Below are 17,419 nucleotides of genomic sequence, written 5' to 3'. Positions count from 1 at the left end.
CTTAATGCCGATGGTTTCCAATTCCCAAAATTGACGTACACTGTCATCGGAGATTTCATCTACAGCAAATGAAACATGATGGACCATTATCTGGTGGACTGTAACGCCGAATCTGTTTCCGTATCCAAATATAGTACGCAGTAGAACAAGAGAATGGGATACTCTCATTGGTTGTTTCATAGTCACAATCTTCCAGTAGTGGTCTGCGCCTATGAGAGCTTCTATCGGAAGTTCTCTTTTGTCTTACAGATCTACTAGTTTTTGTTGAGTGAAGCCAGGACCGCTATGTCATGCGGTGGCATTGGTTGTGACTTTCGAAAGCACGAACGGAAATACGAGCATTAGTCAAAAATCCCATCATTTCAAATGAGGCGTTCCTTCTTGAAGTTAAAGTCCTAGAAGGTGATTCAAAGGTGGTTAACTCCAATGTCTGGCTATGATTAACGTTGAGTTCCAATGAATCTATCGGAGAATGATGAATAAAGCTAGACCGACTACCAGCGTCCAGGACACAACGGGTAAGTTTCAGTTTTCCTGCCGGTCCTTTGATCCACGTGCGAATAGTCTGACGGTATGTGAAGTTAGAAGCGGTGACTTCTATTTTGCCGACGGAAGAAGGCAGGGTGTCTGCTTTACTGCAGATAGATACGTGATGGAGTCCCTTACACTGGTTGCAGGATGCCTTTCCTCGTTTGAAACACTTATCCTTATTGTGACCTTTCCTGAGACACAGGAAACAACATTTTGCCGTATCAAGTTTATCAGTTCTAACCTTGGAGTCTTGTATTTGTTGACAGTCTTGGCCCCAGTGCCCTTCATTTTCACAATACACACAAAACGGTGCCGTTTCTCGCTTGCTTCTTCTTGCAGCATTATTTGCTGTTGTGTTCACCTGAAAAGCGGCGGCTGTAGGTATGTAAGGTGTTGCAGGAAAAAGATCTCCCCGTATTTTTTGTGTGTTGATAGCTCCTTCGACCTCTTCATTAAGGAATTCCATTAGTCTCGAGAGATTCCCTTCTTGTGTGTTGTGTCTTTTGGTGTGAATGAGCCAACGGCGAGAGATGTCTTCTGGAAAGGCACGCAGTAGCTTAGGAGTGAGTATCCTTCCGTATAAGTCCACGTCCTCTCCTAATGCTCGCCTGTGACATTTGATGTACGTATTATTTAGTATTTCCGGGCTCTCTGAAGCTGCAACCTCAAGATTTTCTAAGAAATCTAGATGTGATTGGATAATTCTATTTTTATCCCCATAGCATGATATCAGAATCTGCTTAGTTTGTTTGTATGTGTCGCTTGTAACAGCTATCCCGTCGAGTAGCCGCTTTGGCTCCCCTTCGAAGTATCCGCGCAGAAAGATATGTTTATTTATGGCAGAAACTGATGGATTTCTGTCTATGGATGCCTCAAATTGCTCCCAAAACTGGGACCATTCCTCGATCTTTCCCGTGAAAGATTGTAGTTTTATCGTTGGTAACCTGACTTCTGGGACAACGTTGTGAACCGTTGGACCTGAAGAAGATTGGGTAGTGACATTTGTGCTATTTCCAACTTGACTCTGCTCCAAAAGATGTTTCGCCCTTCTAATGGCTCGTTTGCTTTTGTCTGTGTACTCTTCAATTGCTATTGTATCTGCATTGTATTCTACGTCACCGAGCAGATCTTGAATGGAACCATCTAAGGCGAGTACGTTGTCCAAAGCTTCGCGTAAACGTTCACTGAAATGCTCTATTTCGTCAACAGGTGTGGAATGATCGAACGTATTTGATTTATGAAGCGTGTGGCATTTGCTCGATGAGTTATCCGTTTAAGTTTTAATTTTGAAAGATCCCCTACAATTTCGGTCATGTTGATGCTCGATTCTCGCTTGTACGTAATTTAGAGTAGAAACGATGAATCTTCGTATTAGGTTTAGTTCCTAGAGAAGTGACAGATGGCAGCACCAGCCAAGATGACTAGCGTGGATTTGTGGTATCAAGTCTTCTCTGTCACAAAATGGCACCTTCGGAATCAAATGATGGGGTTCAAGCATTCATACAACTAAACGCGTACCTAGACCAATCATTACGGTACCAAAGGGAAAAACAACTATTGAGCCAAGCCCTACTTGAATGCCAGTAAGTATTATATTTGACTAAGAAAGAGGGTGAGGCTTGTACTTACCCGTCGTGTTGAGGCTAAACGTGATGAAGTAAGGCTAGTGATTTACCCTTTTCAATAATTCTTAAGAAGTGAACTTAACATAACTGCCTTCACCTCACAGAAACGACCAAATAAGTTTCGGAAGCCGATGGTATTCGTGGTTCGTGTGAACTCTCAATATTTTCCCGGGTTTCGGCACCAAAATTGTGGAGTAACAACACCGTGTTTATTACAAGCTAGTCTCCTTTTATTAACAATCCCCCAGACTCAGACTCTACATAAACACATACATAGACGTTACAACAACCGCTAGAGAGCGTGCAGTATCGTCTTGAGTCTGTCAAACGTCATTAGAAATATCTGTAAATATATGATTCTTTTCAACCATATGCTCCGCCATTGCCAAATATCTTTTATGCTTTGACCACATTAACATGTTCTTTGTACCTTACAGCCAAACTCCTTCCAGACTGTCCTATGTATCGCTGCCTACATGTTTGGCAAGTTAATTTATAAATTACTGATGTATTAAATAGTATACATTTATTCTCAATTTCATCTCAATTGAAAATGATCTTATTAGTAATATTATCGGTTTTGTATGTGATATCGATGTTCCTCCTCCTGACAAATTTAGCCAGTTGATATGAATGCTTATTTAGAAAAGTCAGAACTGCTTTCAATCTTTAACCAAAGTTGTTTTTGGTTCATTTTTAACTTTATCATTCTATTAATGAATTTTCTTGAGTATCCATTGTTACGAGCATTTCTGATGTTACTTTCATTAATGAGAGAATTATTAAAGCAAAGGTGTGTTTGAAGGGAAAATATATAAGAGTTATGCAGGTCTCTGCCCCTCAGAAGGGTTGGAGTGAAGACAAAAAGTTGAACTTCCTCCAACAACTAGTTTTTTTTTTTGCTAGTTGCTTTACGTCGCACCGACACAGATGCATCTTACGGCGACGATGGGATAGGAAAGAGCTAGGAGTGGGAAGGAAGCGGCCGTGGCCTTAATTAAGGTACAGCCCCAGCATTTGCCTGGTGTGAAAATGGGAAACCACGGGAAACCATTTTCAGGGCTGCCGACAGTGGGGTTCGAACCTACTATCTCCCGAATCCCAACAACTAGAGGGCAGTATAAATGAAGAGAACCTATTACTAATGGGTGACCGTAATGCCCAGGTAGGAGTAGATACAACTGGATGTAAAGGGATTATGGGGCCTCTGTCTGGCTCCATGGCTAAATGGTTAGCATGCTGGCCTTTAGTCACAGGGGTCCTGGGTTTGATTCCCGGCAGAGTCGGGAACTGCCGGGAATTTTAACAATCATTGGTTAAATCCGCTGGCATGCGGGGTGGGTGTATGCATCGTCTTCATCATCATTTCATCCTAATCATGACATGCAGGTCGCCTACGGCTGTCAAATCAAAAGACCTGCACCTGGCGAGCCGAAGTCCTCTGACACCTCCTGGCACTAAAAGCCACATGCCGTTTCATTTCATGGGGCCTCTTGGATATGGGACAAGGAACATGGAAGGAGAACTTCTTGATTTGTGCTTAAGGAATAACTTGCTGATAAAGAACACATGGTTCCAGAAGAAACAATGAAAGTCATAAAATAACACTGTACAGCTGGGATGGTAGCTATAAGTCGATAATAGATTACATGATAACCGACCTAAGGTGTAGAAAATGAGTGCGAGATGTGAAAGCTATTCCTAGTGAATGTCTTGACAGTGACCATAAGCTTCTGGTGGCTGATGTAATAGGAATCCAAGTGCAGAAGACAAGACCAAGGATACCAAGGATTAAAGACTGGAAGCTAAAGGAAGAGGACTGTAAACAGAAGTTCCAAGAAATGATCAAAAGCAAGTTACCAGTGTCAAGAGTCCAGTTGTACTGATGTGGAATGGAATAACTTTAAAACTAGTTTCTCTCGTAGTGCAGAAGAACATGCTAAAGGACATTCTGGTTGAATGACAGAGTAAAAGAAGCGACAGAAAAACTAAATGAGGCCAAGAAAGTGTAGATGTCGAGGATATTGAAAGAGCCAGAAATAGCAACAACAGTCAATTGAGAGATGAGAAAAAACAAAAGCTAGACCAAAAATACTGAAATAGGAAATTAGAAGTAAAAGGGATTGTGAGAGAAGAGAAGAGCTGGGGTTAATTTACTATTTTACTAAATGAGGCCAAGAAAGTGTAGGATGTCGACGATATTGAAAGAGCCAGAAATAGCGATAACAGTCAACTGAGAGATGAGAAAAAACAAAAGCTAGACCAAGAATACTGAAATAGAAAATTAGAAGTAAAAGGGATTGTGAGAGAAGAGAAGAGAAGAGAAGAGCTGGAGTGAATTTACCCCAAAACTACAGAAAGATAGTAAAGGAAACATGAATATGCTGTATAGCCTAGTTAAAAGAGCAAGAGATCTGACAAAGAGGACATCACAGCACTGGAAATAAGTGGGGATGTAGTCAGGAGCAAAAAGGAAATTGGAAATGAAATGAATACCTATTTTGATATACTCCTGAATGAGAGAGAAACTACTGAAGAATTTGAGGAAAAAAATTTGAGGACAGATGACGTTCCAATTACTCAGTCTGAGGTGGAAAGTGCTAAAAAAAAAAAAAAAGTCACGTAGGATCGATTAAGTTATTGCTATATGATCAAGCGGCAGGTATACCTGGAGTGCAGTGGCTATACAGAAATTTGAGAGCAATATGGTGTGAAAATTGGGTTTCAGAGGACTGGACAAAAGGTATTACCGTATTATCCCTTTATTTAACAAATGATGCAGAAAAAAGGTGTGTAAACAATAGGTGTATCACACTTCTCTCCCATGGTCTGAAAATAATGGAAAAAATTCATACCAGAGTGCAAGCAGTGATAGAACCTGTCTTGGAAGAAGAACAGCATGGACTTAGAACCAATAGAAGAACAATGGACCTGATCTTCACCTTAAGGATATTGATCTAGATATTAGATCTAGAAAAGGCATACAATAGTGTGCCTAAACCAGTCATATGGAAGTGGCCCAGAGAATGGGGAGTCCCTGAATATCTCACAGGCAAGGTCCAGATGCTGTACAACTGTAGCAGCTATGTGCGTGCTGGGGATGGCCATTCAGAATGATTTAATACCACACAACATGTCCAACAAGGGAGTGCACACCACTGCTATTTAATACAGTCATGGGCAGTATTTTTAAAAATCTGAAAAGAGAACCCGATGGAGAACTACACACATTGGTGCTTGCTGATGATGTAGCCATCTGGGGAGAGACAGAGGTACAGGTACAAACTAGGCTGGATGAATGGGTAGCAACACAACAGTATTAGATGAAAGTTAGCACAACAAAAGCTGTTGGACTGACAATGTGTGGGAAAGATACTGGCTGCTACATAAAGCTTGAAGGTGAAAACATTCAATGTATACAGGTATTCAAATACCTCTTGAGTATGATTTCCATCATGGGTACTGCAGATAAAGAGTGGCTAGCAGTTCCAACTTCTACAATCTCATAAGATATCTACTTTGATATAAGAAAGTGCCCATGAGAACCAAAATGACTCTGTATAAGTCATACTTTGCAACCATTTTCACATACTGTCTAGAAACATGTACACTGAAAGAGATAGAAATTGGAAAATTGCAAGCATGTGAAATGAAGTTTCTACAAACTACCTTCCAAAAAACAAGCAAGGACCATGTAAGGAATAATGACTTCAGAATGGAACTGGAAGTGGACTTGATAGAAGAGAAGCTAAGGACTTCCAGACTAACATGGTACGGACATGTAAAGTGAATTCCTGGCACAAGTACACCACGCACATGCCTAGAAAGAAAGGTTGAAGGAAGCGGAGTACACCACCTTGCAGCACATGTTTTAAGACTCTCAAATACCAAGTGTAGGGAAAATCTACCTAGTAATAAGAAAGTTATTAAGGCAAGAAGAAACAACATTTTTCATGTACCATGTGACTCATTCCTAGCCGGATTTGTATATAAAGGAACAGGTGGCCAGGAGGAATTCGGTCACTCTTCAGCCAGCCTTTACTTGCAGTGACCATGCTGGTCAGCTGGCGAGCACGTGAGAGTTATGCGCTGTGAAACATGTGATATTAAGGTGACTGCGAGTTTAAACTCAGAAGTATGGGCTGAATCCAGTGCGTGACATATCTTTAAAGTAAGCACAGCTCTAGATGGACTTAAACAATATTATACAATTCTCAAAGACTTTGCCTTGGGAGCATATTATTGAAGTCTCCAGTAAAGACTTAGTATATTTCATGTTCCACAAACACTTAGATTCATCTTACGATTGAAATCTAAAGTTAAGGGACGTAGTTTATTTCCGTATCTTACGAACACTTAAACATTTACCGACATACATGGTGTTATATTTCAAATACGAGAGTGTGTTAAGATATTTGAACATTAATGAACTGCAAACCATGTGTCGTATAGTATTGTGACATGAAATATACTTGTAAATAGAATTAGTGCGATCGTAAATGAACTTTTGGTTCTTTCCGAAAGTGCATTTCAGGAACTTAGTCTCAGACCTACCAATTGTAATTGTTTTCCAGAGACAGTATTTAATTATTTAGGAAAAGCTTTCCCTTATTTTCCAAGTGAAACTTAAGTTTAAACAGAAAGTAAGCAATACTATGTCACGATAAACTTCTACTTCGTGAACTTAAAAGACATTTTACACATTTGTGCATAACAAACTGTGTGACATTTCCGACATACTTGTACACTTTAAACAGTGAGATAGAGTTCTCCAATACTTTAAACATTTTCCAATATAACAAGTGAACTGTGTAGATCGGTCAAAGCCATAAAGCCAGTTGAACTTTCATGCGTTTTGTATAGACATCCTATCTTACTTAACTGAAAGTGTGAAATCCTGACAGTGATCTAAATTAGCATTCATATTATGCCTTATGAATGGCTGCTGTGGGTGACATGAACTTTCGTCTTCTGGAACATGATAACATTGAGGAAGCGTGGTCTATGGTTCTCTGGTTTTATAGATCAGCGAGGGTTCATGCTGCAATGGGCCTATGGTGGTGACAGCAGTGCAGTATCAATAATTTCCAGCTTAGACATTCAGGTGATATGAACCCAGTGCTAATTTAAACCGTCACTTTCATCAAGTGAATTGCTTTAACAGTCCACAATTGACTTTCTTTCTGAAAAATGTGGAACATAAAACATTTAAAGCCGGTGTAGTTTTAAGGATCAATTGAACAATCACAAACAATGAAATTGTTCATATTACAGAAAGACTTTTAAGGCAATAATTTTGTGTACTTTCTTTACTTCAGGAATTAACTCTAAAACTTTACTTTCGATGTTAGGCCCCTTAAAATAAGCATAAGCATCATCATCATCATCATCATCATCATCAAAACATTACTTTCATTAATATTCGAAGTGCTTATCAATTTCTTGCAGTATTTTAACATCAAGGAAAGACTATTATTCAAGTTTAATATTCAATCATATTAAAATACTTTGAGTTATTACATCAAGAAATAAATTTTTCACAGGAAAGAAATATTTGAAATTGACCTTGAAATACTATCATTGCCATTCTCCAGTGAGATCAGTGAAACCAAGGGAAAATAAACTTCAGTACTTTATGTCAATAAAGCTAGCCATTTTAAATTATTCAAAAGATAGGCCCCTCTCTCTACATGCTCCAATAAACACCATACACCCCTAAGATCCTTCTCATGCTCTATTAACTGTGGAACATTTACCGGTGCAATATGTACAGTTTTGTTATCGACTGAAGTTTTCAACAGTTTGTAACCCTAGTAATACCGTACATACAGTTGGTTGTCTGCTGCTTAATACAGGGTCCTGGTTAGTACACAGTTACTGTATATGCAATCCCTTGCAGAGCGTTCTACTGAGGTTTTACTGCATAAGAAAAGGGAGAGACAAAAGAAAAGAAGACGAATAAAGTAGGTATAAGACATGAAACACAGAGCAAACTTATGAGAAAAAGAATCCAGTAAGTTCATTTAAATAATGGAAATATAACAATAAGTGTACGAGTATAAATCATTTATGTTTATCCTTACCCCTTCCTTCTGATGCTCCCTCTTCCCATGCTAGCCTGCCATTATGTTTACGAGCCTGCCTGGTGGCCATTATCGTTAGGGCTTCCAGTCTACATTGTCAGGCACAGTAGTTAACCAGTTCACATCCCGTTAGGGAAAAATTCTCCACCATCAGAAAGTCGGGCAACAGGGTAGGAGAGGTGGTGGTATACAATTTCTAATCACTAGATTGCGCACCAAAAGCCTGGATTTAATTCAAAACCTCTCCGCAGTGTCTATGTGGAGTGAGGGCATATAACTCTTGACGGTGATTTTTCCATTGAATGAGGAAGACCTGCACCAGGCAAGCCAAACACAAACTGACACACCTGGCACAAAGCCAAATAAATAAATAAATAAATAAATAAATAAATAAATAAATAAATAAATAAATAAATAAATAAATAAATAAATAAATAAATAAATAAATAAATAAATAAATAAATAAATAAATAAATAAATAAATAAATAAATAAATAAATAAATAAATAAATAAATAAATAAATAAATAAATAAATAAATAAATAAATAAATAAATAAATAAATAAATAAATAAATAAATAAATAAATAAATAAATAAATAAATAAATAAATAAATAAATAAATAAATAAATAAATAAATAAATAAATAAATAAATAAATAAATAAATAAATAAATAAATAAATAAATAAATAAATAAATAAATAAATAAATAAATAAATAAATAAATAAATAAATAAATAAATAAATAAATAAATAAATAAATAAATAAATAAATAAATAAATAAATAAATAAATAAATAAATAAATAAATAAATAAATAAATAAATAAATAAATAAATAAATAAATAAATAAATAAATAAATAAATAAATAAATAAATAAATAAATAAATAAATAAATAAATAAATAAATAAATAAATAAATAAATAAATAAATAAATAAATAAATAAATAAATAAATAAATAAATAAATAAATAAATAAATAAATAAATAAATAAATAAATAAATAAATAAATAAATAAATAAATAAATAAATAAATAAATAAATAAATAAATAAATAAATAAATAAATAAATAAATAAATAAATAAATAAATAAATAAATAAATAAATAAATAAATAAATAAATAAATAAATAAATAAATAAATAAATAAATAAATAAATAAATAAATAAATAAATAAATAAATAAATAAATAAATAAATAAATAAATAAATAAATAAATAAATAAATAAATAAATAAATAAATAAATAAATAAATAAATAAATAAATAAATAAATAAATAAATAAATAAATAAATAAATAAATAAATAAATAAATAAATAAATAAATAAATAAATAAATAAATAAATAAATAAATAAATAAATAAATAAATAAATAAATAAATAAATAAATAAATAAATAAATAAATAAATAAATAAATAAATAAATAAATAAATAAATAAATAAATAAATAAATAAATAAATAAATAAATAAATAAATAAATAAATAAATAAATAAATAAATAAATAAATAAATAAATAAATAAATAAATAAATAAATAAATAAATAAATAAATAAATAAATAAATAAATTTGTCGACTTCCAGAAAGCATACGACTCAGTAGATAGAATTACTCTTTACAATACATTAAGAGAACTAGGACTTAACGACAAGATCAACAGGCTGGTGCAAGCAACCTTGCACAATACCACAGCCAGAGTAAAGTTTAGAGGACAACTCTCGGAGAGTTTCGCCATTAAAACAGGGGTGAGACAAGGAGATGGCATCTCATGTATATTATTTAACTGCGTTCTGGAAAAGATAATTAGAGAGTGGATGAGATTCCTTCCAGAGAACACTGGATTACGGATGGGGATTAAAGCAGACAACCTGAGGATACCATGCCTAGCCTTTGCAGACGATCTGACTTTATTGGCAAATGACATACAGGAGGCTACTACTCAGCTCCAAACACTGCACTCAATAGCGGCTAAAACGGGTCTTTTGATCAACATAGGAAAGACCGAGTTTGTTACTAACATCAAAGATGCCCCTGGAAAGATGAGAGTCAGTGATAATATCTACATCAAGAGAGTCAAAAGTGTAAAGTACCTTGGGGAATGGTTCTCAGAGGACCTCAGCGAAACAATGGCTCTTGAACACAGGAGACTCAAACTAGATAAGGCTTACCATGCCTGTAGAAAGCTGTATGCTTCAAAAAATCTGTCGATGAATGTCAAACTAAGACACTACAATGCAGTAATCAGACCGTCAGTCCTCTATGCAGCAGAGTGTCTATATTTAACTAAGAAGACCCCACTAAGAGCCCTCGAGGTACAAGAAAGAAAGTTCCTGAGACGGATAGTGGGACCAAGAATTTTACCAGATGGAAGCCGATGGTATCAACCAAATCGTGAGCTATATAAACACCAAGAAAATCTCATAGATGCCATCAGAAGAAGGCGACTGGCTTTTTACGGACACCTATCCAGAATGGACTCAAATAGATTATCTCATAGGATCTTCAAGGCTGCTAACAAGGGCAAAGCTACTGGGTTCGTGTGGATGAAGCAAGTGGAGAAGGACCTTTCGGAACTCCACATAAATGAAAACGACATAGCTGATCGGAGTAACTATCATACAACTCTTAAAACTAAATCCTTTGTAACATCCCTCACAGAAGTTACCCACAGACCAAAAGACGAGACCAGGAAATGGTCTGAGGAACGTAAGATTGAATTTAGCCGGAAAATGAAGGACTACTGGGCCATCAGGAAAGCTCGAGGTACCAACAAGAAAACAGCTGCCAAACCAGCCGCTAAGAACACCAATTGTGGCAAACAACGACGATGACTTCAAGAAACAGCTAAAACACAAGCACCGTGGTCCATAGATGGCCCTAACGAATTAAAAAAATAAAAAAATAAAAAAATAAATAAATAAATAAATAAATAAATAAATAAATAAACAAACAAACAAACAAACAAACAAACAAACAAACAAACAAACATTTTCACCTTCCTTCCCAGATTCTTATCTCGGATGATAAAGGCCACCACACACAGAAAGCTAAGCTAAGCTACGCTACACTATGCTACGCTAAGCAATGCCAAGCTGTGGTGTGCTATAACACGAATAAAAAGCTAAGCTAAACTATGCTAGGCAGCACTTTTATTGTCTCGCTGATGTAAATAATCAATTGCTCTCTGCACTACTGCTCGGTGGCATGATTTTTTTTGTTTCGAAGGGGTTCGACTGGCTGAGACTGTGTAGGTGTGGAGGCGGACGAAACAGATGATAGTAAATAATTTCGTGTGGCTATTTCTAGCCGAGTGCAACCCTGTAAGGCAGACCCTCAGACGAGGGTGGGCAGCATCTGCCATGTGTAGGTAACTGCGTGTCATTGTGGTGGTGGATAGTGTTATGTGTGGTGTGTGTGTTGCAGAGATGTTGGGGACAGCACATACACCCAGTCCCCGGGCCAATGGAATTAACCAATGAGGGTTAAAATCCCCGACCCGGCCGGGAATCGAACCCGCGACACTCTGAACCGAAGGCCAGTACGCTGACCATTCAGCCAATGAGTCGGACGGAACAGACGATGAATCAGATATATGTGATAGGGAGTGTAGGTCATCACATTCCGGACTCTCGCAGATATCTGGGTGGCTACTTCGGTTATCTCTTGACGTTGATATGTTTCCTGCCTGTCAATGTTTGGATGTATGCTGTAAGGAAAATTAAGCTATCAATACACATCCAAAAGTATATTATGAAATGACACACAGAGATCTGTTTATGGAGCACATTGAACTGTCCTAGTCCTTGTGCTTCACACGCAATTATTCATGTTGTTCATTTTTTTAGTGTAATGTTTATAATGTCTTAGCTGCAAAACAACAAATCGAAACGTTCTTATTTGCTTATAACCTCAAATGAATTCCATGCATTTTAAATTATAATATACTCAACATATACATTCACTTATATCATCAATTTTTAATATTTTAAAAATATTTTAAATACTGGTATTAGTCATACTGCGTGCATTAAAATAACAGCTCACTTTCTTGTAGAAATATAAAGCAGAAGGAATTCCATTTGTTTGTGGAATCTCCACTCCTTCATTTTTTCCCTTCCTGTCTACTTTTACTCCCTTTTTGTCTCATTCGTGCCACCCTAAAACAGTCCCTCAGTCTTTTTCATAAGTTTAAAACAGTCCCTCAGTCTTTTTCATAAGTTTTTAAGTCATTTACCTAAAAGAATATATGCTATTATTTTACCTTTCTTGTTCTTAGTAACTGTTGATATATTTAAGAATATTTAAGAATATGGCATACAGTCGTAGAACAGGCGCTTCAACTGTATCTTCTAAATTGTAAATAATGTGTGTAAAGCCATGTGAAAAAAGTATTCTTCTCAAACAATTAGAACTGTCAAAATTGTGATTATATAGCTAATTTATAAATGATAGCCTACTTACAATCAATTTGAAGTACTGAACTTATTTCCTGACAACAGTTTTCCTTTCTTATCAAGTCTGTAGTAATTTGATGATGTATCATAAAGCTCGGGATATCATTTCACGTCATCAATTAGTCGTTCTTCTTTTGGCCCATTGTCCATTGTATTAAAATATCGAAGTGCTACCAGAAGAGACTCACACGACACGACTAAACACACACGAGAGCCGCCAGACCAACTGCTCAGAAATGAAAAGCGCATGCGCCAGACCAGCTATAGCCAAGAAAATCACCTGCCTAGCGATCTGTGTAGCTTAGCTTAGCTTGGCATAGGATAGCTTAGCATAGCGGCCTGCGTGTGTCATCGTGCTTAAATGCATTGGGAGCGATATTTTTCACAACACCGCATAGCTTAGCATAGCTTAGCCTAGCTTTCTGTGTGTGGTGGCCTTAATTCCTTTTACAAATATTCCTTCCAATGTTACATAGATGTTAACTAAGGAATTTTATTTTAAAGAACAGCAATTCTTTTTGGACATAAGTGGTAGGGCGTTAATTTCAATCAATATGAAAGATGGAATGACACACATTCAATGTTCTTACTTTATAAACATCATGTTGGTGATATGATGTTACTTCCATCAAATTGGTGACTTCAAATGGGCAACTGCTGTTAATGCTAAGAGTCTTGGAAGCAAGGCGAGCCAAGCTGAAGGCGAGTGTGATGAGAGCATCATCAGCAGGAGGACTCAGGTCAGCATGATGGTACACACTCTGCCAATAGCTATCTAGATTTGGCACACCTGCAGGAAACAATGCAGGAGTTATATTCTGCTGTTTTAGCAATACCACAGAATATAAAACTAATTCTATTAAACACATACGCTATAGAGCTAAACATGTTAAGAACATAATTTATTCAGATCTAAAACTACAGATAGTATAATACAATTCATCATTATTTATATAATTCAATTTGGTATTCAATACAAGGTACTTCAAAGTAGTGAAGGGCAATGCTCTCACGCGAGACTGACATCACAGATCTCGAGACTCTCGCAAGATCGCTGAAACCAATTCTCCTGTGCTGTGATCTGTGTGACGTCCCCGTAATAACAAGTGGTTATGGCATGAAGTAATATTCTCATGTGGAAATACGTATTCTGATAAATTTTGGCAAAAGCAGAGTTCAGCATCATTATTCTCATATAACCATGAACAATGTTTAGAACTGATGACTGAATATTAGAAAATGTGTAATATATAGTATGAGCAACTTACTTCAGTGTATTACATAAAACAAAGCATCAAAACTGAACAAATTTTATATCATGTAATCATGTAAATGTTTCAGTAAAAAGAAACTAATGAACATTAAAGATCAGCCTTCTCTTCACTATTACAATGCTGTTGTTTATGCCCTGTTTGGTTATGATGATATTAATTTGCAGCATTAACGAACCAATCACATACTACTAAAGAACTGAGGCCCAACTAAATGCAGTGTTTTTGTGTGTCTGTTAGTTTCTCCTTAGTAGTGCAGCTACATGGCTATTTTTCTTGCTTTTACCCTTTTGGCTGATAAGACTTCATTGCTCACAAGAGGTTGTTTTACAGCTATATTGAGTGTGTGTGCCACGCATGATCCGTGTTGCACACCCTCACCTCTGCTAAGGACCAACTGCATAGCAGCCATCATGTTGGCAGCACTGTCTGTAACAAATGACACTACTTTTCCAGCTATCGAGCAAGTGGCTGTGCGGTTTGGGTCATGTAGCTGTCAGCTTGCATTCAGGAGATAGTGGGTTCGAACCCCAGTCAGTAAACCTAAAGATGGTTTTTTGTGGTTTCCCCATTTTCACACCAGACAAATGCTGGGGCTGTACCTTAATTAAGGCCAAGGCTGCTTCCTTCCCACTCCTACCCCTCTCATATCCCATCGTCGCCAGAAGACCTATCTGTGTCGGTGTGACGTACAGCAAATTGTAAAAGGAAAAAACAAGAAGGGGAAATCAGTATGTTTCTAGAGAGAGACTCTGCAAGAGCCATTCGGTATCGATACAGCGACTTGTTATGGTCATTTAAGATTCGCAGTTCACTGATGTCCACATGTTGGTGGTCAAAGAAGCATGTGCTGCGACAGCTACTTCATTACGAACATGTTTCTATACCTGTTCATAAGCTTCCTTAACAAGTTGTTTTAATTCCTACTTGGAATGTTATATTTTGAGATCCATAAGTGTTAGAAAATTATGGAGTCCAGTATTGTTGACAATGGACAGGGGTTGGAAATCTTTTGTCACCATCTGGACGAACACTGCATTGAACTGTTGCCGTCACTGGTTATGCTCTGAATAAACAAACAAAATGCAACGAAAGGTCATTATTTTGTTTTCTCACCCTCTCCATACGCCTGTAACTACATGGCACGCAGTAACCAGGGGCGCATTCAGGATTTCTTTTTGGGATGGTCTTCAGATCATATACTTGAACACATAAATATTTGTGTACCTAGGTGTAGTAAATAATTTTACTGGTTACAGTTATTTTCTATGAAAAGCTATGATGTTTACAAACTTGATATAAATCAGATCCTGGAAAGGGATTTAGCACCCTTCATGGGAGCACTACAGACTGTAGCATACTGCCGGTACTGTATAAAGAGGTGCTCACGGACATGACCATGAGCCACCACTGACATGCAATTAAAGTCTTTTAATGACGACAACATTGGAGTGCAGCTGCTAGGAACCCTTACATGATGCATAATAATGACCGAGTCACTACAACCAGATACATAGAGTTCCAACAACCTACCAAGTAATAATCTCTCTTTGGAGATTCCATTATTTTGCCACACACCACGTGATTGTCTAAATAATTCATCATCATCATCATCATCATCATCAAAATCATTGCACAGTTCCAGGTTCCAGGGTACTGTTTATAAGCCTCTTCCACTTCTTCCTGTCCATATAAAACTTGTCATGGAGAACATCATCCTCTGTCCATCCCCTGGTAACTAGATCAACTTTGATCATGTCCATACATCGGGTTTTAGGTCTTCCTGCAGGTCTTTTCCCTTCCGCCTGTTTTTCAACTTATTCTGACTGTTCTTGTAGGTTCCATCCTCATCACATGCCCGTACCACCGTAGTCTGGATGTGCTGATTCGGTCTAACAGGTATGTCTTTATTCTGGCTTCTTTCCTCACCTCCTCATTTCTTAACTTGTCCATCTTCATCTTCTGGATGGTGGATCTAAGAAATTTCTTCTCTGATGCCTGCAGTCTTGATGAATCTCTTCTTGTGAGGGTGCATGCTTCAATACCATAGGTCAATATTGGTATTAAATAGCTGTTAAACATCATCAATTTGGCTGGTTTTGGAATCATGTCATCCCATAAAAGTATTCTTACTTGTTGGTAGAATTCTGATCCCTTTTGCACTCTGTAATTTCCTTTCTGACCAAATTATCACTGGAGATTACACTTCCAAGGTAAGGAAAACTACCCACACACTCTAGCTGGTGGTCTCCTAGTTTTACACTTGCTGGACGCCCTTCTCTGTTGACTGCCATCACCATTGTCTTGGTCTCGCTGATATTGAGCTTATATTCCTGGAACTGGGACTTCCATACATCGAGTCTGGTCTGTACTTTCTCTTCTGTTTCACCCCAAATCATGATATCATCAGCAAAGGCCACTACATTCAGTTCACACAACTTTTCCTCGACGTTCTTCATTATATTGTCCATAACAGTGATGAACAATAGTGGGGACAGTGCACTTCCCTGTTGAACTCCACTCTTGGTCTCAAACCATGATGATCGACCTTCCCCAATTTGTACACAGCTAGTACAATCTTTGCACATCTGAATTTTCCTTATCAGTCCTTCAGGCACATTTCTTTTCCTCAGGCACTCCCAGATCTTATCTCTTATAACACTATCATAGGCCTTTTCTATATCCAGGAATACAATGACCAGGTTCTTGCCTTTCTCCCAATACTTTTCCATCAGCATGCTGGTGCTAAAAATTAGATCTATTGTTGATCTGTTACTTCTGAATCCATATTGCTCCTCCTCTAAGCATGGTTCAATGATGGTTCTCAATTTCCTTTCTATGATCTTCTCTAGAATTTTTAGCCCATGAGATAGCAGTGTTATTCCTCTATAGTTGGTGGGTCTGCTGCCTTTCTTAAATAGGGGAATTATAATGCCCTTGCTCCAATCTGCAGGTATTTTGTTGTCTGTCCATATAGCATTTAGTACTCTGTGCAGCCATTGTATACGCTGGATGCCTGCTGCCTTTATCATGTCTGCATTCACTTCATCTGCACCTGAAGATTGTCCTTTAGGCATAGATTTTAAGGCTGTCTCAGTTTCTGTCTAGGTGATGGGAGTTTCCTCATTGTAGGCTTGGATTTCTGGTTCTGTATTTTGTTCTTGAACTGGTCTATTCAGTAGGTGATCGAAATGGTTCTTCAGGACTTCCCTTATGTCACTTTCTGTCCTAACCAGATTTCCATTTTCATCTTCAAGTGCCTTTATGGTATTCATTGGTTTCCTTTTACCTCTGACAACACTATACAGTAGTTTCTTATTGCCTCTGCTGTCTTCCTCCAGTTTCTGAATGAATATATTCCATGCCTTGGTCTTTTCTTCTGTAACTGTTCTTTTAACATCCAGTTTCTTGTTTCGGTATAACTGTTCAAGGTTTCTGATCTTTGCCT

At 37.0% G+C, this 17,419-nt stretch overlaps 1 protein-coding gene across 1 annotated transcript in view; it reads right to left on the bottom strand.

Annotated features, from left to right (window-relative positions):
* The window catches only part of oxt (Xylosyltransferase oxt), a 355,491-nt gene that overhangs the window by 151,833 nt on the left and 186,239 nt on the right, over window positions 1–17,419 (bottom strand). The window contains exon 10 of the mRNA XM_067136675.2: window positions 13,291–13,490. Within this exon, the coding sequence (XP_066992776.2) occupies window positions 13,291–13,490 (200 nt within the window). The remainder of the gene's footprint in view (window positions 1–13,290; window positions 13,491–17,419) is intronic.

Source organism: Anabrus simplex, chromosome 1 (genome assembly GCF_040414725.1).
Source record: "Anabrus simplex isolate iqAnaSimp1 chromosome 1, ASM4041472v1, whole genome shotgun sequence".
Classification (NCBI taxonomy): Eukaryota; Metazoa; Arthropoda; class Insecta; order Orthoptera; family Tettigoniidae; genus Anabrus; species Anabrus simplex.
This window is presented reverse-complemented; position numbering and strand designations above follow the sequence as displayed.